General features: G+C 50.5%; 1 protein-coding gene across 1 annotated transcript in view; it reads right to left on the bottom strand.

Moving 5' to 3' along the window:
• Positions 1 to 457: 457 nt before the first annotated feature.
• MAST1 (microtubule associated serine/threonine kinase 1) overlaps positions 458 to 24,304 on the bottom strand; it is a 101,927-nt gene continuing 78,080 nt past the window's right edge. The window contains exons 12-28 of the mRNA XM_083592797.1: positions 23,571 to 23,656; positions 21,368 to 21,576; positions 20,087 to 20,225; positions 19,792 to 19,924; positions 18,701 to 18,866; positions 18,201 to 18,302; positions 17,746 to 17,868; positions 15,874 to 15,983; positions 13,880 to 14,043; positions 11,994 to 12,262; positions 9,612 to 9,815; positions 8,005 to 8,234; positions 7,285 to 7,407; positions 7,048 to 7,184; positions 6,776 to 6,966; positions 4,109 to 6,022; positions 458 to 3,673 (exon numbers count right to left, since the gene is read on the bottom strand). Of these exons, the coding sequence (XP_083448923.1) occupies positions 4,917 to 6,022; positions 6,776 to 6,966; positions 7,048 to 7,184; positions 7,285 to 7,407; positions 8,005 to 8,234; positions 9,612 to 9,815; positions 11,994 to 12,262; positions 13,880 to 14,043; positions 15,874 to 15,983; positions 17,746 to 17,868; positions 18,201 to 18,302; positions 18,701 to 18,866; positions 19,792 to 19,924; positions 20,087 to 20,225; positions 21,368 to 21,576; positions 23,571 to 23,656 (3,492 nt within the window). The 3' untranslated portion in view covers positions 458 to 3,673; positions 4,109 to 4,916. The remainder of the gene's footprint in view (positions 3,674 to 4,108; positions 6,023 to 6,775; positions 6,967 to 7,047; positions 7,185 to 7,284; positions 7,408 to 8,004; positions 8,235 to 9,611; positions 9,816 to 11,993; positions 12,263 to 13,879; positions 14,044 to 15,873; positions 15,984 to 17,745; positions 17,869 to 18,200; positions 18,303 to 18,700; positions 18,867 to 19,791; positions 19,925 to 20,086; positions 20,226 to 21,367; positions 21,577 to 23,570; positions 23,657 to 24,304) is intronic.

Raw genomic sequence — 24,304 nt, 5'->3', positions numbered from 1 at the left:
CTCGTCCTGGCACAGAGGGCTGTGTGAGACGAGCCTCACGTGTACAAGAGGCACCTTGTTTGTAATACTAACCTTCTGGCACAATGCCCTGGCTGTTATGTAAGCACTGGGGTTGTAGGCTGCTGGAGGGAAGCCAGGTCCATGCAGGAGGGAGGAGACCAGAGGGCAGAACAGGGAAAATAAGCTCCAAAGAGCCAAGTGACTCGGGCATCACGTGGGAGGGAGGGAAACCCTGAGCCCTAGGCCCTGCTGGGGCCGCTCGTTCTTTGAACCGAACCCCACACCCTGAACAGTGGATGAGGAAACCACCCCAACCCCAGACCCAGCTCTTCTGCCCCAGTCTCTTCTGGGTCTGGCTTCCTTTCCTTGGAGCTCAGGGAATAAGAAGGTGGGAGCTCTCTGGTCCCCTTCCCTCCGTCCCAAACAGGCAGCAATAAGAGAGAAGCTAAAGGCCAGATTTGCTGTACAGGTTGGTTTATTAACATGACACAGTGTGCCTGCCTTAATAAGCCTGGAAACAAGTTATAATGGCCCAGAAGACACACACTGCGGGCAGACACTGTGTGGCTGTCAGCTTCTTATCTCCTTGTGAGGGAGGTGGGCTATATGCCTTTATCCACATTACAGATAGATGCCAACATAGCAGGGGGTGCTTCAGTAGTCGTTCATGCATGTCAGAGCTTGGAGGGCGCAACAGCCGTTGACACACACTCCCTGCAAGGTGGACAGACTGGCAGGAGCTCCTACTTCCCTGGAGTTCTCCTGCTGCTCTCCGAGTGCCTTCCTTCCTTGTGGGTCCAGCAGCTCTGGACTGGTGAAGAAGATTCCTCATCCAGATAAAGCATTTCCCCACTCGCTTTCCTCCCAGTTTAGGACTTATCCCTATCCCCACGGCTGTAGCTTCCTCAGCACATGCATTGCATCTTGCAGACTCACCTGGAGCAATCTCTATGACTAGCACTAGGTCTCATATGGTTTGGGGGACATAGAATGCATATTGGCCAGGCTCACACAGCTTTTGACCCACCAGGTCAAACACAGTCCACGTGCCACGTATTCTGGCTTCCCACATGCTTCCCAATCCCGTTTTTTTGTTGCCCCAGGCAAGGAAGATTGATCAAGCCCAACAGGCTAAATTTGGTTTGGTCAGACAACAGAAATACTACATGGGTTGTAAAGTCTCAACAGAAGTGAACCCGGCTTTCCCCTAAAGCCCCACTTCATTGCTATTATTATTTCCAGTGGAATATCTGATGCCCTGGGATCCAGCTCTTCAGGAAAACAAGTGATTTGTTTCCACCATCAGGATAGCTGAGGAAAGATGAGTTAATGGCTGCTGCAGGGTAACAAGAGGGAAATTTGAGAGGGAGGGCAAAAGTAAAAAAAAGACTTCTGCCATCAGCTCGCATTGCATAGAGGGTATCTCTCACTTCAGAGGTAACTGGACTGGGAGAGCACCAGTGAGTGAGGAAGGCGGCTGGAGACAGACTGGGAGCTGAACCAGGCAGAAGAATGGTCAAGAATACACATGGTTAGGGTTTGATGTTGCCATTTGCAGCAGGGCTGCCAACTCTCTGACCATAACCCAAAGTTGCAGGGTTTTTGCTTCTTTCTTAAGATTTACAGGCCAAAGAATAAAACCTCAGAGTGAGGGGGCAGATGCAAAGAGGGAAGAGAAGGCTATTTTTCTCATATGGTGCATCCAGGACCTAACCACTTAGTGTTGGTAAACGGTAAATGGCAAAGGACCCCTGGATTGTTAAGTCCAGTCAAAGGCTGACTATGGGGTTGCGGCGCTCATCTCGCTTCAGGCCGAGGGAGCCGGTGCTTGTCCACAGACAGCTTTCTGGGTCATGTGGCCAGCATGACTAAACCGCTTCTGGCGCAACGGAACACCATGATGGAAGCCAGAGCGCACAGAAACGCCAGTTACCTTCCTGCCATAGTGGTACCTATTTATCTACTTGCACTGGTGTGCTTTCGAACTGCTAGGTTGGCAGAAGCTGGGACAGAGCAATGCGAGCTCACCTCATCGTGGGGATTTGAACTGGCGACCTTCCGATCAGCGAGTCCAAGAGGCTCAGTGGTTTAGACCACAGCGCCACCACGTCCCTTAGTGTTGATTTAACTTACCACTAAATAACCTTGGGCACTGTAGGTTTAATGAGAGTTTAGGATTTTCAGCCAGAAAACTGCAGCCACATTTACAAGGCTACAATCCCCAAGGTTTAAGTGGATGCACCTGCCATTTCTCCACTGGGCTCCATCCTCCTCCCATGTTCTTAAGAACAAGGTAAGGATTGTGAAGCGGACTGAGCACTGGAAGGAGTTTAAAGCCATGAGTGGGTGGTGAGAAGTTCGGTTGAGAATTTTTGCCCATTTCCTCTGAAATCAGATTTCACCCCAGACCCACCAGGCATCATTAGGCCCCGCCCCTGCCCTGGCAGGCTCCACCCCCTCTTATGCCAAGCTGTACCCTGTATTTCAGGGTCTGAGCCTTTGGAGGCCTGGCGACATTGTGCCTCTGGGCAGAAGCTGCAGACATGCTCTGAGGTTACAGTTCTACAGCAAAACAAGACACTGCCAACTTACAGAACCATCATGCACGATGACTTCATTGCCCACAAACACAGATGACACAACAGCTGCATGATGGGGCAGCATGGTTGGCTGCAGGCATTTTGCCCAATTCGTGGCTGCAGGAAAATGTATTCCTGACTGACTTCAACCAAACTGGCAGCTGCAGAAGCTGCTGGCACAATTGCAATGCGCAACGATGGCAGTGCCCATCCTCGTTTTCCAGCACCATTATTGCCTTCCTAGTGTACATGCCAAATGGTTCTACCCTCCTGGTGCCAGCTCTTGCCACTGACATGCAACAGCCCAGTGGGCCAAGGACTGCTGTGGTAGTTCTACATTAAGGGGCATGCATTTAGTACATTGGCAGGAGATGCCATTTTGTGCAGCAGGTCAGAGGCTATGCTATGTGAGCACCCATTGGGCACCTCATGTAAGAATAGGGGCAGAAAAGTATTAATAATATTGTGGAAAACTGTTTCCCCCCTTCTCCAAAATTTCCAGGTTGGGATCCACCATGAGCTCAGACTGCACTATAACATGCCTCTTCACCAAGTAACCAACCACTTTTAATGGTTTTCAGTTGTCTCCAAAATCACTGTCTGAGAAACCACTTATTTTGATGGGCTCATTAAGCCAAGTTTGAAAAGACGTGGGCTCTCAAGAATCACTAGTCTGTCTGGCTTTGCCTTTGCAAGATACTTTGGTTCCTAAGGTGGAAAATCCAAATGGCTCACCCCTTCCACTACTTAAGTCAAGAAGTCAGTTCACCAGCATAAGCCCCCTTTAAACAGGGCTGGTACAGGGATATTTGCCAATTGGTCGTGACCCCTAGGCCAGATATTCCAATCTCCCACAGAACCACTTTTCATAGTGCGTCAAATCTGCCACCGGAGGGGACCTTTATAGTTCAAGCACCTCTGCTTTTTCTAGAGGTGGGGCCAATCTGCCTTTTTCTCTATCCAGGCACATTCAAATCCAAACTTTTGTTTAGTTTCAAACATACGTACAATGCTAGGAACTGACCAATGTGCAATTTGCTTTGCCAGGGAGTTCAATTTGATGTTTAAAGTGCTCACTTTGGCGAGATGATTTACTTACCATATTTTACTGTATTTTTCGGCCAGGGATAGCCACGCTCCCTTTAAAGAGCGCACGGCTCTTGCGGGAGCTGGGCGAAGCAACAGAGCCACGTGCTCTGTCACTTCCCCCACCTCCTGCAAAAGCCAGGGATAGTCGGGCTCCCGTTCAAGAGCCGCGTGGAGTGTGTGTGTGGCTCTTGGGGGCTTTTCCCCGAAGAGGGAGAAGGGCAGCCCATCAGTGACGGGCTGCCCTTCTCCCTCCTCTGGGAAAAGCCTGCAAGCGCCGCGCGCGTGCTCCACGCGGCTCGTGAAAGGGAGCGCTGAGCAGAGCCTGGGATGCATACAGGCTCTGCTCAGCGCTCCCTTTAAATAATATTTTTTTCTTGCAATCCCCCTCTAAAAACTAGGTGCACCTTATGGTCAGGTACGTCTTATGGAGCGAAAAATACGGTAAGTATTTATTAGAACTGCAAAACAATAAATTCAGGGTTTCTGCATCTCCCTGCCTCACCTAAGGGAGCCAGGAAAGAAGAACTTGCTTTGGACATGTGCTATGAGCAAATTGAAAGTGGGGGTGGGGACTTTGGCTCTTGAGGGATGGGAGCTCACTTGCTGACTGCTGCCGTGGTGCCAGCCTGGACTGGCATCTCTCAATCTCAATCAATCAGTGATGAACTCGCATGAAGTTGGACACCCCCTCTGCATGCAAGGACCCACACGCAACAAGAATTATAATTGGGTTTCTGCACTTAGTAAAATCTTCTGCGTCCCAACTTACTTGGTCTGCGCATGTTCTGGTTCTGATGTCTTTTCCCTGCATATCCATTCATTCCCCCTGTTATCCTACAGACTTCAAGGAGTAGCTTGAAACACGGGGCCTTGGGAGTAGCTTTGGGGAAGGGAGTGATCACAGTATTAACCTTTTCATGTATAGAGTAGTCTTGCTCATATATATATATATATGTATATTTATATAAATAATATAATATAATATATATAGAGAGAGTTATGTATAGGTACTTTACAAGGCCTAACACCAGGCATGCCATTTGCAGGAGGGTGGCCGGGGGGGCGGGGGAAGGCATCATTGCCTCTGCCCTTCGTATTTACAGGGAACTTACAGGTCAGCCCCCTCCAGCTTCGATGTGGGTGCCCTAACCAGCCCCACTGCTGCCACGGCTGCAAGGCAAAGATGAAGGAGGTGTCCTAAGGAGCGTGGTCTGGGGGTCAGTACAGTGAGAAAGGCAGTCCTCTGTGTCAGTGTGCTGCCCCCTTTTTCTCCAGTGCGGGCGGTGAAGGCCGTGGGGTGTCTCCAGCACACTTGTTCCCAGATCCCAGAGCAGGCCCCTCTTCCTTCCCCCGCTTCCCCTTTGCCTCTGCTGAGCCCCGCTTCAGCCCGTTCTTGGTCCCCTCTGGGCAGAGGCAGCTGGGGGTCTTGGCGCAGGTCCCCAGGGTGGTGTGCTCCTCCACGACCTCCAAGATCCACTTCTCCTTGGGTGAGCCAGCCTTGTCCTGGCCATGCTCCGGGGCAGCTTTCCCTGGAGGACCAGGCTCTTGGCTCTCCTTGGGTTCCAACACAATGGGGACAGGCCCTCGCGGGGTGACTTCCACCTCCACGCTTCCTTTCCTGCCTTGCTCGTGCTCTTGCACGGGGCTCAGGGCTTTGGCCAGGGCACGGTTGGCTCCTGCAAACGCCTCTTCGGTCTGCACGGCTTGGCTTCTCCTGCAGTCCCCCAGCAGAGCTTCCGGGAGCCTGGCCTTGATGCTGGCTTCCAGGGCGCTGGCCTCTCCATCTCCTGCCCCAAAGCTAAGAGGGGATTCCTGGCGGCCCAGGCGCCGGGTGGCAAGCGGCTTTGGAGCCCCCGACTCGCTGGGGCTCTCCCCGTCGGACTCGGCCAGGCTGTGGAGGCCAGGCTCCCCATAGAAGTCCTTGCGGTATTCGGAGTGAACCACCTCCAGGCTGTGCTTCCTGACCACAACTTTCTTCTCAGAGCTGAGCGGGGAGCCCAGCTTCTCCGCCGACTGCACCCGCTTCAGTAGGGGCGAGCGAGGGGGCTCTGCGCTCTTGGGGCGCGGCCTCACCACGGGCGGCGAGGAGTGGAGCTTGGCCGGGAAGCTCTGGGTGGTGTTGGAGCTGCCCACCGTGTGGCCGGGCAGCGGGGGCGGCGAGGACTGCGTGGGCGAGGGCGTGTGAGCCAGGGGCGAGAGGGGGATGTTGCCGGCCGACTTGCAGCGCGCGGAGCGGTACTGGCGGTGCAGCTTGGGAGACAGGCCGTGCAGGGTGCTGGGCCGCATGTGGTGGGATGAGGAAGCTGGCGAGTTGGGGGTGCTGGAGGCTGGGGAGCTGCTCTGTGAAGAGGCACCTGTGAGGGGGGGCAAAGGGGAAGGGGCCAGGCTGAGAGGCAGGAGACCAGCAGCCCTGGCTGGGCACCAGGTATGCTCCAAGCCAGTCTCAACTCCCTCCGGGGTGAGAGGCAGCAAGAGCTCACAACATGCAATTCTGCCCCCCCCCACTGCCACCCCATTAAGAACATCTTTGGGGGAGGAATGGCTTTGTAAACAAAATGAATATTTAATCTTGGCAAAATTAACTGCTATAATAAGAAATCAGTCAAATCAAAAATTAAAAAAGGAGTGGAAATGTTTTGATGAATATATGGCAAAATATTGCTCAAAAAAAGATACGCTAATATGCCTAGATTAAAATGTGAAGTACTGGATGGAAGAAAAATTAGTATGGTAAGATAAGATGATTTGAGAATATTGTAGAATGCAAAGATTATTGTAAATTGTATAATGTGGAGGAAATCGAGTGGGGGTGGAGGGAAGTGGGAGGAAGGAGAAAAGAATAATATGATGGATTGAGGAAATAGAAATGTAAATGTATGGGGGGGATGGGGAGGAAATGGTGTTGGCTTTGATACATCTGTATTGTAATGTAATATGTGAAAACCAACAAAACAAAACACAAAACACACAAAACAAAAAACAAAACAAAAAACAAAACAAAACAAAACAAAACAAAAAGAACATCTTTGGGAGCAAATGTCCCCCACCTCCCTAACCCTCTCCCCACCCACCCGCCTGCTGCAGCCCAGCCCCCTTGGGTTTCCTACCTAGGTAGGCAGAGTCAGGGGTGGAGCGCAGGCTCTGGGTGGGCGAGCGAGCGCCCAGGCCGTGGGTGGGAGAGCCCGGCAAGCTGTCGCTGGAGGACAGCGAGCGGTTCAGTGATGAGAGGCTCCGGCTGGTGTGCAGCAGGTTGGACTGCTTGGTGATCTTGCGGAAGAGGGAGCTGCGCTTCTTGCTGCTACGGAAGGAAGGGGAGCCATTAGCCAAGAGGGGAGCCAGCCCCTTACTCTCCATCCCCTGCCCGGTTATTGCACCTCACCTGTCCTGCCCTTCCTTGCTGGTGCTCCTCTTGTTCCTCCGAGCCATCTTGGATTTGTAGCTGCTCTTGCGGGCTGGCCCAATCCGGATGGAGGTGTTCTCAAAGGGCGTGGTGGTCACCATCACTTTGTTCCCGCTCTGTGGCAAAAGAGAGGGGAGAGAGCTGGCTGTTGGCACAGCAAGCAGACGCAGCACTTTGCCCAGGTGCCCTCGGAGGCCATGACTGCTCTGTGCTTACCTTCAGGATGAGCTCCACCACTTCCGTGTGCACCAGCCCGTGCACTGGCTCCCCGTTGACGTGGGTGATCAGGTCTCCGGCACACAGGCCTGCCTCATGAGCTGGACCACCTTCCTCCACGTGCTGCCAGGGGAGAAGACGAGAGAGATGCTCTCATGGCTCTGCTGTCCCCTTCTGCCCACAGCACACCCGGCTTTGGCCTTGCAAGGGCCGTTGCCTAAAGCGTTTGCCCCTTTGGGCTCTCTTAGCATGAGGCAGACAAGGCAGGTAAGGGGCTCTTCCTTCCCCTTGGTGCAGTGTTAATCTTAAAGGTAAAAGGTAAAGGGACCCCTGACCATTAGGTCCAGTCGTGACTGACTCTGGGGTTGCGGCGCTCATCTTGCTTTACTGGAAGAGGGAGCCGGCGTACAGCTTCTGGGTCATGTGGCCAGCATGACCAAGCCGCTTCTGGCGAACCAGAGCAGCGCACGGAAACGGCGTTTACTTTCCTGCCAGAGTGGTACCTATTTATCTACTTGCACTTTGACGTGCCTTCGAACTGCTAGGTTGGCAGGAGCAGGGACCGAGCAATGGGAGCTCACCCCATTGCGAGGATTCGAACCGCCAACCTTCTGATCGGCAAGTCCTAGGCTCTGTGGTTTAACCCACAGCGCCACCCACGTCCCAAGTGTTAATCTTACGCCTGCCCAAAGTGCCCTCCGGATTGGCACGCACGCTTACCCAGACGATGTGGTGCACGCTGTAGACATCGCTGTCCCCCATGTAAACCCGGATAGCACGAAGTGTGAAGCCGTACTTCTTCCCGGAGCGCTGGATCGTGATGGGCGAGCGCAGGATGGTGACGGCGGGCGAGTAGTCGCGGGACGGTGAGGAATCGCGGGACGACGGGTTGGAGGAGAGTGACCGGGGGGACATGGGGCTGGCCAAAGGTGAGCTGCTGTGCTGTTCCACTGCGAGGAGGGAGAGGGAGAGAAAAACTAAAGGGGAAGCAAGAAGCCCTCTGCCATTCCATGGGGCAAGAACACAAGAGCACCTCTTGCCTCCCAGAACAGGAGCCCTGGCCCCCAGCCTCCCCTGCTCTAGGTCCTGCAAACTTGTACTTTCTGGTCTCTGCACCCAGCCTAAGGCCAGCCGCCTGTTCCTTTCAGTCGTTTCCCAAGACCTGTTGGCAGCGAGGGAAAAGTACAGAAGCTGCAACACTTCCAAGGGCGGTTTTGAGCTTGGGAAATGGTACGTCGGGGTAGGTGGGTGTCGTGCAGGCTAGGGCGAAGTGCTCCCGCAGGTCCCAAAGGCAAATGAAGCCTGGTGTGTGCCCTTCTAGCAGGAAAGGGAAAATCAGTGGTGCCTTTCCCTATTCTCTGTGGCCCTCCAGGTGCTGTTGGGCTACCACTTCCCATCATCCCTTACCACTGGCCATGCTGGCTAGGATTGGTGGGAGTTGGAACCCAGCAGCATCGGAAAGGGCTCCCCACCCCCAGTTTAAGCATACAGCTATAGACCCCTGCCACAGACAAAGGCCTGCATGGTGCAATTTCAAGCTGCAGAAGGCTGCGGGCTTTTGGCACAACGTTCAGCTTCCCAAGAACCTCCCTTTGCATTTAAATTAAAAGCAAGTTTCCAGCCCTCATGGTGCAATTGACAGTGTGTGGGCAATGCTTGCTTAAATCTTAAGAGGCGTAACTGAATAAGATTCCCAGCATTCAGGGGGTCCTTTCTGTCTCTCCATAAACGACAGAAGCAGAACAAACTATGCAAAACTGTAGAAGCTGCAAAATCTAAATCAACAGAGGAAGTTGTACATGCAAATATGCTTCATTTGCATAAGTTTGTGCATGGCCCAGAGTTCCATTTTTCTTATGGAATACCTTTTTTTCTATTGGCACAAAACGCACACAGCTCAGCAACTATGTTAGAAGTGCCGGAAGGGTGGGTACAGCATGCAGGGTTGATAAGTGAGAGGTTGGGGGCTGTGAGCTGATGAAGGCTGCAGTGAGTGGGGAGTGTTCATTCCTACTGGAGTAGCGGCAGATGGGTCCTGTCTTCAGGGACTGGACGGTCTTGATCAGGATGCGGTCCGCCGGGACAGGCCGGCCCGATGGAAGGGGAGCGGTTCTGTGCAAGGGCGGGTGGATACAGCATGAAAGACAGGCCAAGATGCTGTCAAGCAGGATGGACGGTTTGTCGTGAGAAGCCCAGTGCCCCTGGGGGCAGGGGGTGGGCTGAGAGCAGGGGGTGGGGTGTCAGGCTCAAAGTGGGATGCCGTTCCTATGGGGTTAGTGCTGTGCCTGCTGGTTATGTGCAGGGGGGCGAGAGGAGGAGGCCCGTACCTGTGGGGATAATGACGGACAGCGCAGTAGCGGAGGCAGATTTGATGACCTTGCCCCCTGTGCGGGAGCTGCGCTTCTCGGCCGTGGCGTCCCCTGAGAGCTGTTGGTGGCGGGCCCGGCGCAGCACCAAGTCATTGGTGGCTTTGGGGGCTGATGGGTCCAGCTCCTTTGGGGGCTGTAGCTCACCCGCTTTTGATTTATTGCCTATTGGGGAGGGGAGAGAGAGGGGTGATGACTCAAGCCCTACATCAGAGGACCACGTGCCAGGGGCCCCCGCCTTCAAACAAGGAGCACAGAGCAGAGGGGGCCGCGGCAGGGACTGTCCAAACCCCCAGCCACCCGAGAGGATCACAAACACCACGCCCAAAGATTTCGCCTTTCCTCATCACGCAGACAGAGTGCGGAGCACCAGGCAGGGCGACTCTGCCTGCCTAGGCCTTCTCGAGGTGGAGCTGAGGAGATGGGGTTGCGCCCCAGCGGAGCTCAGAGGCCTAGGGCCAAGCCCCAGCATGCCCACCAAACTCTCACAAATAGTGCGAAAAGGACCTCTTAGTAAGTGCTACTAATGCACACCTGATATTGCAATTGCCAAGCTGCCTGCCCTCAGTTCTGTGGACTGCATAAAGGAGCTGAAGCCATGCAAATCGATGCTTGGGCTGCAAGACTCTGCAAGGAATCATTGCCCTTTCCCTTTTCTTATTAGACATGGCTAACACCTTGGATGCCATGCAAAGGGATGGCTCTACCTGCCCCCCACCCTGGGCACCTTACCCCCTCCAAGAGCACCAGCTGAGGGCTTGTTAAAATCACCAGGGGTCAGGTAAGGGCTTGTTTTAGGACAGTATCCCAGTAGCAGAGGAACCTTTCGGTCTGATCCTACACACACCTGGGCTGACAAGGCTCTCACCATTTTAGGGTTTTCTGCAGCCACGCAAGCTCTGACAAACATGGGGGGAAGCCCAGATTCCAATCAAACTTCTTGGCAGATATTACTAGAATAGAAGTAACTGCTGCATTTGCTCTTTTTGGAAATCTCAGGGTTTGCTAGAGCCTTTGAGAACTTGTAGCAGACGTGTCTGTTCCTGGGGTAGAAACAGGGTAGGCAACCCAAGCACTGAGGGACAGAGAGGGGGGCTTGCTATGTGCAAGAATAACAACAATATTTTCTTATTTATATCCCACCCATCTGGCTGGGTTTCCCCAGCCACTCTGCAAGAAGGGAGACAGCTGATGGTGGAATGTGCAGCTTGATAGGCTTTTACAAAATAATCTCCCCGCAACCACCACATTTTATTCATAGGACTGCACACCTGCTAGTAGCCCCAATCTAGTGCCAGAATCTATTTGGGGGGAAAGAGAGGAGGATGTGCATTGGCTCTGGGTAAGGGGAGTGTGCAACATCTAAAAAACCAAATTACAGAAAAAAGCATGCCTCCTCCCAAATAAAGTAGTTTGGGAGAAAACAAAAAAATTAAAGAAGCAAAGGGGCAAGGTTGCATCAAAGGGGCAGTCACCCCTTTTTTGCTTTTGTTTTAAAAGCACTTCATGGAGCTCCTCCCTCCTATATGGCGCCATGGAGTGGGACTTCACCTCCAACATGTAAACAAAGAAATAAAAGGGTTGCAAAATGACCCTGGCAGAGGCAGGAAGAGAGTTGTGTCACCCATTGCCACAGAGCCATTCCTACCGTGAAGCAACTGTCTCACGCAGCAAATTTTGGGCGGCAGAGTGGGAGGCTGATGGATCCGACCCATAAGTCACAATCCACCAGGAAATCTTCCTGCGCAAGCCCACTGAAATTACCGGAGGCTGTGCAAGAATGGAATTGGTTGCAAGCGATCGGCTGAAGGGCCTGCACCAAATACACATTGCCTAGTGTACTCCTTATCGCAATGGATGCGTTATCAGGAGATTTGTGCGGTGCTGGTGGGAGGAAGGTTCGAGTTTCTCCAGCAACAAAACCTTGCAGCCCGAATGTTGGGAAATTGCAATTTCCTGGCAATTGATGGGAAAACAGACGTTTGGATCCTCTGCAACCGCTGCATTGTGCAATGCCTACCGGAAAGGTCCCGAGAGGCTAACTGTACACTTGAGATTTGCCTTAGAACCAAGACCGGAGTGCTTGGATCTGCCAAGGGGTGATTTAAGGGATCTGGGGTGCACTGCTCCCTGCTCCCTAGGGATGTGTGGTCTCCCTGAGCCAGGCTGCATCTCCTCACCAGAGGCTGCAAGGGAGAGGACTTTGGCTGCACAAAACAGATGTCAAAAGGGAGGCGACGTACCAAGAATCTGTTCAGACTGTAATAGGCACATCTCATGTAAACAGCAAATTGGGCCCCCAACTGCCAGAGTGAGGGCTTTCAGCAAGAGGCCATTACTCACCTGCCTCAGTCTCTACAGGGGCAGGACTCTGCCCAGCCTCTCCAGCTGCCCCTTCCTTGCTCTCCTTGCCTTCCACCTGGGGCGTGGACCCCGGGGGCCCGTTTTCCGCAGGAGCCTTCGCAGGCCCCTTGCCAAGACTCTCGCTGTCGGTTTCCAGGGGCACGGCAAAACGGCTGGTGTCCATCAGGGCCGAAAAGCGCCGACGTGCACCCAGCGGGGGGCTGGAATCGCTCTCGGTGTAGGAGGACTCCGATGCTGAGAGCCGCTTCCTGAGAGACAGAAAACAAGCAAGATGGCTCACCCCCCCCACCCCAAACACCTGACGCCATGTCCAAAATGCCAGCCAGGGCTCAACTTGTGTCAGGAGGCCTTAGAGCTTTTTAAATTATTATTAGTGCTGTAACTGGAGCACATAGGACTTGCCGATCAGAAGGTCGGCGGTTCGAATCCCCGGGACGGGGTGAGCTTCCATTGCTCGGTCCCAGCTCCTGCCAACCTAGCAGTTCGAAAGCACATCAAAGTGCAAGTAGATAAATAGATACCGCTCCAGCGGGAAGGTAAACGGCGTTTCCGTGCGCTGCTCTGGTTGGCCAGAAGCGGCTTGGTCATGCTGGCCACATGACCCAGAAGCTGTACGCCGGCTCCCTCGGCCAATAAAGCGAGATGAGCACCGCAACCCCAGAGTCGGTCATGACTGGACCTAATGGTTAGGGGTCCCTTTACCTTTACTAACTGGAGCACAATCTACTTTAGCTAAAGCCGGGATGGGGAGCCTGTGGCCCTGCAGATGCTTCAGGATTACAACTCCCATCATCCCTTTCCACTGGCCACACTGGCTGGGGCTGATGGGAGTTGGAGTCCAAGAGTCTCTGGAAGATTGCAGGTTCCCCAGTTCAGAAGTGAATCTTCAGTGGATTCAGTTGCAATAAGTGAGGAGACATTTTAATTGTTAGGGCTGCAACTTAAGAGTACAGGGGTGGTGGTGTTGGGAAATAAATGCCTAAAGCGTTACATTTTGCACTGAGAGCATTACAGTTGTACCTTGCGAGTCAAACACCTTGTGAGTCAAACGTTTTGGCTCCTGAATGCCGCAAACCTGGAAGTGAGTGTTCTGATTTGTGAATGTTCTTTGGAACCCAAACGTCCGACGCGGCTTACGCGGCTTCCAATTGGCTGCAGGAGCTTCCTTCAGCCAATCGGAAGCCATGCCTTGGTTTCCGAACATTTTGGAAGTCAAATGGACTTCCGGAACGGATTCCGTTCGACTTCCGAGGTACCACTGTACTATAATAAGGAATGAAAAAGAACTTTAAAAGATTATCTTCCCTCCAAAGAATGAGGAGAAAGCAATTGTTTGTTGAACTTTATGTCATCCTGTACTTTAGTCCGTGCCTCACTTATATTGCACCTACACTGAGATTTCGGTAATTCAGAAATGCATTACATTTAAGCTCAGTCAGTAGAGCATGAGATTTAATCTCAGGGTTGTGAGTTTGAGCCTCATGTAGGGCAACAGATTCCAGCATTGCAGGGGGGTGAACTAGATGTTCCTCGCAGTCCCTTCTAACGCTACAATTCTCTGATTCTGGGAACAGCTGATTAATGTACTAGTTAGACAGACGGCGTCCATTTTCTCAGCATCCTGTATTCAGCTGATATTTCTAGTTTTCTCTGCTAAGTCCTCAGGGCATATGGGGAAGTGCTGGACTAACAGAAGCTAGCATCTGCCAGGGACCAGAGGTTGGGACCAGAGCCCTGGAATATCCAGGAAACCCTGAAGCCCACATTTGCCTCTCAGAGCTGGAGTGAGAGCTCCTCTTCCAAGTGCCCTCAGTCTCCTCCAGGTCTGGGGGCTGAGGAACAAAAGCCACAGGGTGGAGACTCACATTTCAGGGGAGTTGGTACGCCAGCTTTTCTCTCGAAGGGTGAAGCTGCCCAGGCTCTCCCTTTTGCTGAGCTTCTCATCTTTGTGTTTGTTGCTCTGGTCCCTCTTGGTGACACCTGGAGTCTTCTGCTCATGCTGGGAGAGGTGCTCCATGCTGCTGTACACCTGTATTGGGGGGGGGCAGGTGGCAAAGGCCAGAAAGGTGAGAAATGGTACAGCAATGTGCTATAAGGAGCAGCTTTATTGCTTATGTATTTATTTTTATTTTTTATTTATTTAACATAATTGTCACAAAATAGAAGCAAAATATTGCAAATACATACATATATATTTCAAATAAGCACATATATATAAAAAAGGAACAAAAGAGGGGGGGAAAAGAAAAAAGAAGAAAAAATAAAGAGAAAAGAAGAAGAAAAGCTGGAAGAATTTCTTCCAAGTTTATTCTACAAATATCTCAATATGAAAATAATAATACAATTTCATTGATTGACTTCCATTGCTTACACTGCACTTCCTATATACATTTTAAGCAAGATTGTATCTGTTATTCTGTATTTTTCCCGTACAATCTCACACAAATATTCTAATCAATAAGTTTTCTAAATCTTTCATAAATCAATTCTAAACACAACCAATACCTTACATTTAATCCTTGTCTACATAAATAAATATGTATTCGTTTTCCTTATTTATAGACTGTTTTTCACTACAGACGGCCGCAAAGCAGTTGACCCAACCATCCACGAAACAATCCATCAATCATTCATGCAGCACTAAAACCACAGGTGAAAACATAAGTTCGATTAATTAGGCAATAAACTTGCCCCTGAGGACACACACTCAGAAGCATGTTGTGTGGAGGATATAACAACAAAAACAAAACACAGCACCCAGAGCCTTCTAAGACATTCTTTGGTGTTTGTAAGGGAAAATTTGAAAGGTATCTCAGCTGCCAAGAATTAACACATAGCACGGCTGTGCTCTTAAACCTTCCCAAATCTTTCAGTTCTCCACAGAAAACCCCGCACTGCCCACAAAGTGATTTCAAGTACAGTGGTACTTCAGGTTACAAACACTTCGGGTTACAGACTCCGCTAACCTGGAAGTAGTACCTCTGGTTAAGAACTTTGCCCCAGGATGAGAAGAGAAATTGCGTAGCAGCAGCATGGGAGGCCCCATTAGCTAAAGTGGTACCTCAGGTTAAGAACAGTTTCAGGTTAAGAACGAACCTCCAGAAAGAATTAAGTTTGTAGCCAGAGGTACCACTGTATATGTTTTCCATCAGTGAGGGTTACTGCTGGTTTCAGATCCTATACCAGGGGTGCTGGGAACAGTCTTAGAAAGGTCTGAGTGTGCAGATCTGGCCCATGCGGGAGACGTCAAGCATCCCTTCTTCCTGCCAATCTTCGCCTGAAAATACCCAGCCACCTACCCACACCCACCCACACATTAGCTCAACAAAGACACGACTTGGAAACCATAGTTCTGCACACTTAAGTGAATAAGTTTGCATAGGGCTGTGCTGCTGCTGACAATCTCCTATTGTATTGTCTCCCTACAGAGATGCGCTATGAAGATAGCCAATACATTTATTGGCTACCCACCCCCCAACATACGCCATTCAAATCCCGACTCCTCATTGCACTGTGCTCCCAAACACATTTTGCTAATGTGTTTGGCTGATGGTAAGGAGAAGAATGAAGAAGACAACAGCAGCATTTCATAGAGCAATTAAAAGTATTTATAGCATTTCACATACATTATCTTAGTAATCCTTACAGCAACCCTGCCAAGTAGGCCAGTAACAATATCCTGGTTTATTTGCAGAAAGAAAGAGAGGTGACAGAGATGGAAGTGGCTAGGGACACTTGTGACCATGAGGCTGAGGTGAGATTTAAACTCTGGGCTTCTGAGCACACACTCTACAACCATAGCACCAGTGTTAAACAACAACAACAATTCAAATTAAATGCAGTCAGTGAGGACTCTCACCTTGCTGAACCTGGGAGAGCAAGATGAAAACTGCCTTATTTCCACAGGTTCATCTTCAGTCGTGTCATCTTCATCATATGAGTTAATGTGGTGGTAACGATCGGAGCGAGCTGGAAAGAGGAAAACTGTCTCATGGGAGCTGCGGGAGACCTGGGCAGCAGGATTGCTGTTGAGTTGCCCACATTCCCTCTAAGCCTGGCCCCAAATGGCTAGAGAAAGAAAAACATCACAGAGGCAGCTTCATTCCTGCACCCAAGTGGAACATCTCACCCTGAACAGGAAGGAAGCTTGGAAAAACAGAAACAAAGCCCCACCAGGACAAATAGCCTCTCCCTTTGCACCCCCACCCCAAAGATGAGGAGCATACCCATGTAATTAAAAACAAATGAGAACCCTAGAATGTCCCCATCATCTCCCAGAATTATGCTGCCATTGTCACGTAAGAGCAGATGGGGAATCCTTTTCAACCTGAGGATCAGATCCAGAATCCACCCTCCATGGACCATTTTTGACAGGTGGGTGAGGGGTCACCTACCTGTCAATCACCTACAGTTGTATGGCATGGATGATAAAGATTTCAAGCCCAGAGCGGGCAGAGGCTTATCTTTGATCTTAGCCGTGTGAACCAAACTAGGCAGGACATCAGATGCACCTTAGCATTTAGCGCATTACGTTTTAAGAATTTGTTTGTCAGGGACTGGGCAGAGGAGGAATGGTGGAGACCGCCTCCCCAGCCTGACCCTTCCAGGGAGGAGGAAGAGGAAGACAGTATAGATTGACAACAGGGGTTTGAGGGAGGTCACAGCTCAGAGGCAGATGAAGGGAAAAGTTGGGAAATAACGGGAGAGGAGGAGGCAGGACCGGCACGGCAGCTGGCTGACACGGTGTCTTTAGAAAGCATTCCAGACTCCCTATCTCCCAGAACCCAGTGAGCCTTTAAAGTAGGAGAGCTAAGAGCTCAAAGACACATAGCAGGACCCGTAGAGGAGACGATGAGAATGACAAATGAGGAAGTGGGAGAGATGGGTGTGTGTGGGTGTGTGGATGTGGAGATTCACTCAGGACAAACCCATTATCCAAGAGGCTGGGTTCTATAGCCTCTCTCTGTAATATTGAAATAAAAAAGGAAGGTAAGAAACTTTTCCTTGTCTTCATGCTTTCCTGGGCAGCCAGCTAGAAGCCGCTGACAGCATCCTGACAGTGTAATAATAATAATAATAATAATAATAATAATAATAATAATAACAATTTATTATTTATACCCCGCCCATCTGGCTGTGTTTCCCCAGCCACTCTAGGCAGCTTCCAACATAATATTAAAATACAGTAATGCATCAAACATTAAAAGCTTCCCTAAACAGGGCTGCCTTCAGATGTGTTTGACATACATCTTAAAAAAATAATAATACAATAGCAGTTGCAGTGGTGTGACTCTCACTGGAACACAATGCACTGCCTGCTACAGAGGCAACCACTGGTTCATAATGTTCCACACTGTCTACACTGAGTGACAGCAGTTCTCCCAGAGTTCCAGGCAGGGGTCTCTCCTAGTGCCAGCTAGAAGTGCCAGAGACGAATTTAGGACCTTCTGCTTGCAGGCATTACTCTGCCACTGAGCTGTGGCCCTTTTCTCCTGGTGGGGCCCCTGGTGAAAATGTTTCCTCTGAAGCTGATATTTGCAATGGAAATCCCCCACTGACGCCTCTCTGGTATGGAAGAAGGAAGGAGAAGGCCCTTATTAACATGAGCAATACAGGATTAGGTGTTTCCGGATAGTGGGAAGTGGTGCAGGCCAGCAGCCTCACTCTTGTTTGTTAAAGGAAAACATTTGGGAAGGGGGAGAGAAAAAGAAAGCAGAATGTTAACACTTGCTGTCAAAGTAGCTGGTGTCTTCCTCAGACTCTAGGTGAGGGATGAATTCTGCTTTCTGCCTCAGAAGCCCGTTCCAGTCCAGATCTTTGAAAAATGCATGCTGTTTCACTTCGTAAGCGCCACCTGCAAAACGCAAAGACCAAAGTCTTGCTGCCCTCTGCTGGACAACACCACCAATCAAACTGGACATGGCAAGAGGTGCTCTATCCTAGAAACATGTGATTCTGCTGCCAGGTGGTGGCGGAGGGGCGGGCAACATCCTGAGCACTTAGGGAATGTTGACACAGACCCACCAAGGCCACAGCTGGTCAACAATTTGGTGTCCCAGGTTGCAACACCCCAAAAGAGGATCTAGAGATCTGGGGGCAGGACTATCCCTCCCCTCCTTCTGGATTGGATCACACACTGAAGCCCCACCTAACTAACTGCCCTGCACCCTGACCAAGTGTCTTTACCTGCCCCCAGGCGGAGAAGGGGGTTGGTCTGCAGGAGGCAGGAGATGAGATCTTGAGCATCTGCTGGGAGGGCCTCCTCCCCTTCTGGCCACAAGATGTCATCTGAAAGCAGAAAGAAACAAAGAAGCTCAATGGATGAGGCTGCTGATGGGGTGGATTAGGGAGGGTTAGAAGGGTCTCCTCAATGTGTAGATTATTGTGACAGCTTTAATTGTTACTGGGAAATGGGCTCGTATGCCAAGCATCTTCCTAACATGGAAAGCAGCTCACAGAGCCTCTGAACCCAAAGTTCCACTTTAATGATTCACTCTGTTTCATGATACCCTCCTAAGGTTTTTCTCCCGACCAACTCAAACAGCAACCTCCTCTCACCCCTCCATTCACCTTGCTTGAGCAGGAGCAGCTGAGCCAAGCCTGGAGGAAATTCCAAGGCCAGCAAGTAACAATGTTGAGCTCATAGCTGGATCACAGCAACCCAAACACACTTGCCCTTCACTTACCAGTGATGACCTGACCAAAGAGCTCCTCAGGGGTGTCTCCAAAGAATGGCACACAGCCCACCAGGAACTCGTACAGGATGATGCCCATAGCCCACCAGTCCACTGGCTTCCCATAGCCTTGGCGAAGAATCACTTCGGGAGCAATGTATTCAGGGGTGCCACACACCTGCCAAGACACCAACCATCCTTCAGCCAGCAGCACAGAGATTGGATGAAATCCCAGTAATAGCTGGGAAAATCCATACATATGGCAGCCCTACGTGTTAGCTGAGACAACTGAGAAGGGGGTGATCTGCATTCCTATCAGAGTCCTGGGCTGGGTGGAAAGGTTTCAGACCTCTCTATCCATCCCAGAGCTGGGTATATAATTTTTGTTTTGACCACCACCACCCTGCGGGGTCTTGGGGGTCAGAAAAGCTTCTGCCAGGCCCCTGGGATGGAGGTTAGACACCCTAAGTCTACAGCTTCCCCCCTCACATACACAATGACAAATTGTCATGTCCTGCCTCGTGTCTTCCTTCTAAAATACCAGAAGGCCTTGTTTGGTAAGAAAGGCTTTCTTCTGCTGACTGACAAGTTCTGATTTAAAGTCCATGCTGGGGCTTAAAAACAAGTCAAACAGATGAGAGCTTCCAGGGGTTTTTGTACTCTCTTATCTCATACCTCCCTAAATATTTACCAAGTGGTCTGGCGGTAGTGAAAACCCCCATAGCCAATGACTAACTGAGATTAATGTCCTCTTACTTCTGTCGTTTGTATGTAAACACAATCTGAGAGGAGCAGGAAGAACTCCCCTGGATCAGCCTTGATCTGCACCACAGGGCAGTGTTATAGTCTCCCACACAATTTCAATGGCATGCTTCAAATTCTGCCCCCTCACCCACCCACAACCATAGCTGTCAACCTTCCCTTTTTTTGCGGGAAATTCCCTTATTCCAGCACTGTTTCCCGCTGCTATCCTGGATTGTTAGATATCCCGTAGACTGTCCCCAGGACAGGTGAGGCTGCTGATCCCTTATTTTTGAGGCTGCTGAAAGTTGACAGCTATGCCCACAACGCTCCTCTCTCACGCACACCATCAGGGTGCCCACCTGTTTGTCCAGGAACTCCCGGGCATCCTTCTCAATGTGACCCTCGTACAAGTTGGTGGTGAGACTCATCAGCCCCATCTTGGAGAGACCGAAGTCTGTCAACTTGATGTGCCCCATGGAAGTGATCAGCAGGCTGAGGAGAAAGCCGGAGAAACAACCGTCAAGAGAGCTCAGATCACAGAAACACCTTGCCCCCCCCCCGCCCCCACTTTTGGCAAAGGAACCCAGGGGATGTCAGCAAAGCTCTTCTCCCAGCAAGATAGCCCAGGAGAGGCTCTGGCTCTCCGCTTCATACTTGTCGGGCTTTAGGTCACGGTGGACGATGCCATAGTTGTGCAGGTACTCCAGCGCGAGGACGGTCTCGGCAAAGTACATGCGGGCCATCTCCACGGGCAGTGCCCCTATGTTCTTCAACAGTGTGGCACAGTCCCCGCCTGCTGGGAAAAGGGCCAAGTGGTTAGGGAGGCAGCTAGCAGGCCACGCTGTTTGCACAGTGCAGGACTACTGCTCTGTTCCTGTCCTTGATCGGAGCTTGCAGTCCTCCAGTGCCATGCCATTTGGAATGCTAAGAAGCACAGTCTGTAGGAGGGCAGGTACAAGGTTTGGCTCCCTTTGCCTTACATTCATGCTGTATTTACCGTATTTTTTGCTCTATAAGACTCACTTTTTCCCTCCTAAAAAGTAAGGGGGAGTGCGTGTGCGTCTTATGGAGTGAATGCAGGCTGCGCAGCTATCCCAGAAGCCAGAACAGCAAGAGGGATTGCTACTTTCACTGCGCAGCGATCCCTCTTGCTGTTCTGGCTTTTGAGATTCAGAATATTTTTTTTCTTGTTTTCCTCCTCCAAAAACTAGGTGCGTCTTGTGGTCTGGTGCGTCTTATAGAGCGAAAAATACGGTAATATTAAAATACCTAGGTGATCTTTCGACCTGAGACTGGTTTAAAGAGAGGTGTTTCCAATCTTGCTTGCTGAAAAAGCTAACAGGATGCTGGAAGCTCCTGCCAGGCACACAGGGACTCTGCCATCTCCTACAATCCAAGCTTGCTTTGAATCCAGAGACACAGTTGAATAAAAGAGATTTTTTGAATAAAAGACAGTGTTTGTGTGGAGGCAGGGAGGCTCAGTTAATTTCATGGTACACAGGTTGTACACTGACAATAAAGGTATTATCATCATCATCATCATCATCATCATCATCTTAGAGCTTCCAGTAACATCTGTCCTGACTAAAAGTAATGAAACCACTGGTTGAGGAGCTTGGGTGCTAATGAACTGAGAAGGATAAGATCAGTTTGGATGGCCAGGAAAGATGCTTTTCTCAACTTCTGAGCTACATTTTTAATTTAATAGATAAATTTAATAAATAATAATAATAACTGGATATTATTTGTACAACAAAGGATGTGCACGTTGTTTGCTCATGAGTATCTGATAACCGCTGCTGCTCTCAGAATGGGTTGTTTCCTGCAAGCTCACACATGGGATTTCATTTCCATATGTAACCTGAAAGCTGACTTGTGTGATACTGAGAGACCAGGGGGTATCTGAGTCCCTTCAGGAGTTCTGAGGCCGTGTACCTTCGACATATTCCATGACCATGCAGAGGTAGCGCTTGGTCTCAAAAGAGCAGAACATGCTGACCACAAAGGGGTTTTCTGCAAAAGTCAAAATGTCGCGCTCCACAAAGGCCTGCTGGATCTGGTTGCGCAGGATGAGGTTTTGCTTGTTGATCTTCTTCATGGCAAAGCGCTGCCGGGTCTCTTTGTGCCGCACCAGATACACAGCTCTATGAGAGGAGGAGGCGGAGAAAGCAGAGGGGATGTGCTCAGCAAGAGGCAGCCCCAACCCACAAAGCACTTCTCCAAGAACACAGCAGAGAATCCAGGTGTATTAAGGGATCTTGATCCTCGCTCTATAAATACTAGACTCTCTCCCCTCTTTAGACAATGGGCTGGTAAACTAGCTTTTACCCAGAGCTTTTGGGAGGGGGCAGTGAGGCTTAAAGGTAAAGGGACCCCTGACCATTAGGTCCAGTCATGGCCGACTCTGGGGTTGCGGCGCTCATCTTGCTTTATTGGCCGAGGGAGCCAGCGTACAGCTTCCGGGTCATGTGGCCAGCATGACTAAGCTGCTTCTAGTGAACCAGAGCAGTGCACGGAAACACCGTTTACCTTCCCGCTGGAGCGGTACCTATTTATCTACTTGCACTTTGAGGTTCTTTCGAACTGCTAGGTTGGCAGGAGCAGGGACCGAGCAACGTCTGATTGGCAAGTCCTAGGCTCTGTGGTTTAACCCACAGCGCCACCCTTGTCCACTCATATGTCCACTGCACCAACATTACACATCATTGCAAACCCTTAAGGTGGCAAAAGATCTTGGGCCATCCTTGGGTGGGAAGCTGTCTGAGGATTGCGACCTGAAGAACACCCCGCTCCCACATCGCCCTGCCTTCTCTTTGACGCCTTCTTCAGAACCCTCCCTCCAGGTGCCTCTGCTGTCTCAGTCTGAGGCAAGTATTAAGACGAAACAGGGCCTTCTTGGTGGTATCCCACAATTGACATCATATGTGACAGCTGGTTTTAGGCAAATATGGATGTCCCTTAAATGGGGCTCCCTGCTGTTCCTATACAAGTACGGTTCCCTGTCAGCATCAATACAGTGACAGAGAGCCTGGCTAGGATGGGCTGCTGAGGGGGAGGGAGGGAGGAAGCAGTTTGCATTCCAAAATGCTGGAGCAAGTGTAAATGCAAGCTGCTTCCTTTGAGGAGAGAAAAATGTCCAACTTTCTCTCCAGAGGAAGCAGTTTAGATACAAAGCATCCCCTCTACAAATAGGAAAATGCTGTTTAAAAATTTGAGTATTTTGGATTAAAAATACAGTACTCTGAATCCACATTGCTTCCTATTGAGAGAGAGGGAGAAATGCTCAGTTCAATGATGTAGCATCTTCTGTCTCTCCAGAGCAAGCCTATTGGAAGGTTTCCTTGGAACTCTGACCTGTGTAAAGTCATTATGATGCCAGGTGATGGACAGGTGGGTTGCCCCACACATCTGCCAAACTTGGCCTGCATGTGTCTGTGTGTAATTTGGGAATCTGACCCACTCAACAGATCCAGTTCCCTACACCATCTTACTATGACAGGAATTTACCGTTATTCTTCTCCTTTCTGTGTGGTTGAAAAACCCTTATACAGTCATACCTCAGGTTAAATGTGCTTCAGGTTGAGCGTTTTCAGATTACGCTCCATGGCGACCCGGAAGTTAACGGAACGCTTACTTTTGGGTTTCGCTGCTCGTGCATGCGCAGACGCTCAAAATGACGTCACGCGCATGCGCAGAAGCAGCGAATCACAACCCGCGCACGTGCAGTCGCGGGTTGCGTTCTACTCAAGATGCAAACGGGGCTGCGGAACAGATCCTGTTCGCATCCAGAGGTACCATTGTAATTCTTCTTCTTTTTTCCCAAGGGATATCTCCTGAACTTCCAAGCCTGGTTCAGATGCTTCTATATATCAAAGATCCTGCACCCCTCCACCATGATGCTCATAAAGAAACATGGGACATGGGTTCCCCAGCATGGATGATTGTAGCATAACGGTGCGATACTTTCAACTCAAACCAGCTGAAATAGCCTACTCCTCTACTTTTGGAACAGCACCTTTGGGCCAGGTAAGCATTTGAACCAGGCTTGATTTGGTGCTGAAGGAGCAAACCAGAAGCAAGAGAGACCCTTCCATGCAGGCAGATCCAAGGAGCTTGGGATCTGAGTCAGCTCACTCACCCATATGCCCCGTTGCTTATGAGTTTAATTGTTCCAAAGTCTCCTTCTCCCGGTGGCTTCTTTGGCTTTGGAGTAGTTCCACGACTCTGTAATGGTAAGTAAATTGGGTGTGAGGGCATAAGAAGCTCCTAAGAAATCCAGCCATGCTAACTGAAGACAACCCTATTGAGGACCCCTTCTTTACCAAGGTTAGGAGCAGTGCCGTATGGCAAATTATTATTTTTGGTATGGGAACAGTTAGGGCCAGAGGCGCCAACTTGCAAAGGCGGCTGGGGGAGGGGCTGCCGCCGTTGCGGGTGTGACATTGCTATATTGTGACGTTGCGTGCTGAGCATTGCGCCTCCTTCTGAAAACTGGGTGGACTTTGGGAAGGTGGCAGAAGGGCTCTTGGACCCAGTTGGAGCATCACACCTCCCTCTCTAAGCCAGGGAGAAGCTTCCCGAGTTTTGGGAAGGAGGCACCAGGCTTTAATACATTTAATACTCTAATTTACCCGGAACATTTAGGGAACTAGCCTAGTCCACTGACCGCACGCCACTGGTTAGGAGTGCAGTTGTGTATGGAATATGACAGATTGTGAATGCAGCTAACACTGGTACCAGAAAATTGGTAGAGAGCCACTCTGAATCTGAACAGGCATAGCCCATTTAGTTTCATTTATAGATGCAGAAGATAGAAAAAAACCAGAGCCAAAAGCACAAACGTAAGACGGGGGAATCCCTGGCTATGCAACG

Source organism: Podarcis filfolensis (assembly GCF_964270895.1).
Source record: "Podarcis filfolensis genome assembly, chromosome: 17".
Classification (NCBI taxonomy): Eukaryota; Metazoa; Chordata; class Lepidosauria; order Squamata; family Lacertidae; genus Podarcis; species Podarcis filfolensis.
This window is presented reverse-complemented; position numbering and strand designations above follow the sequence as displayed.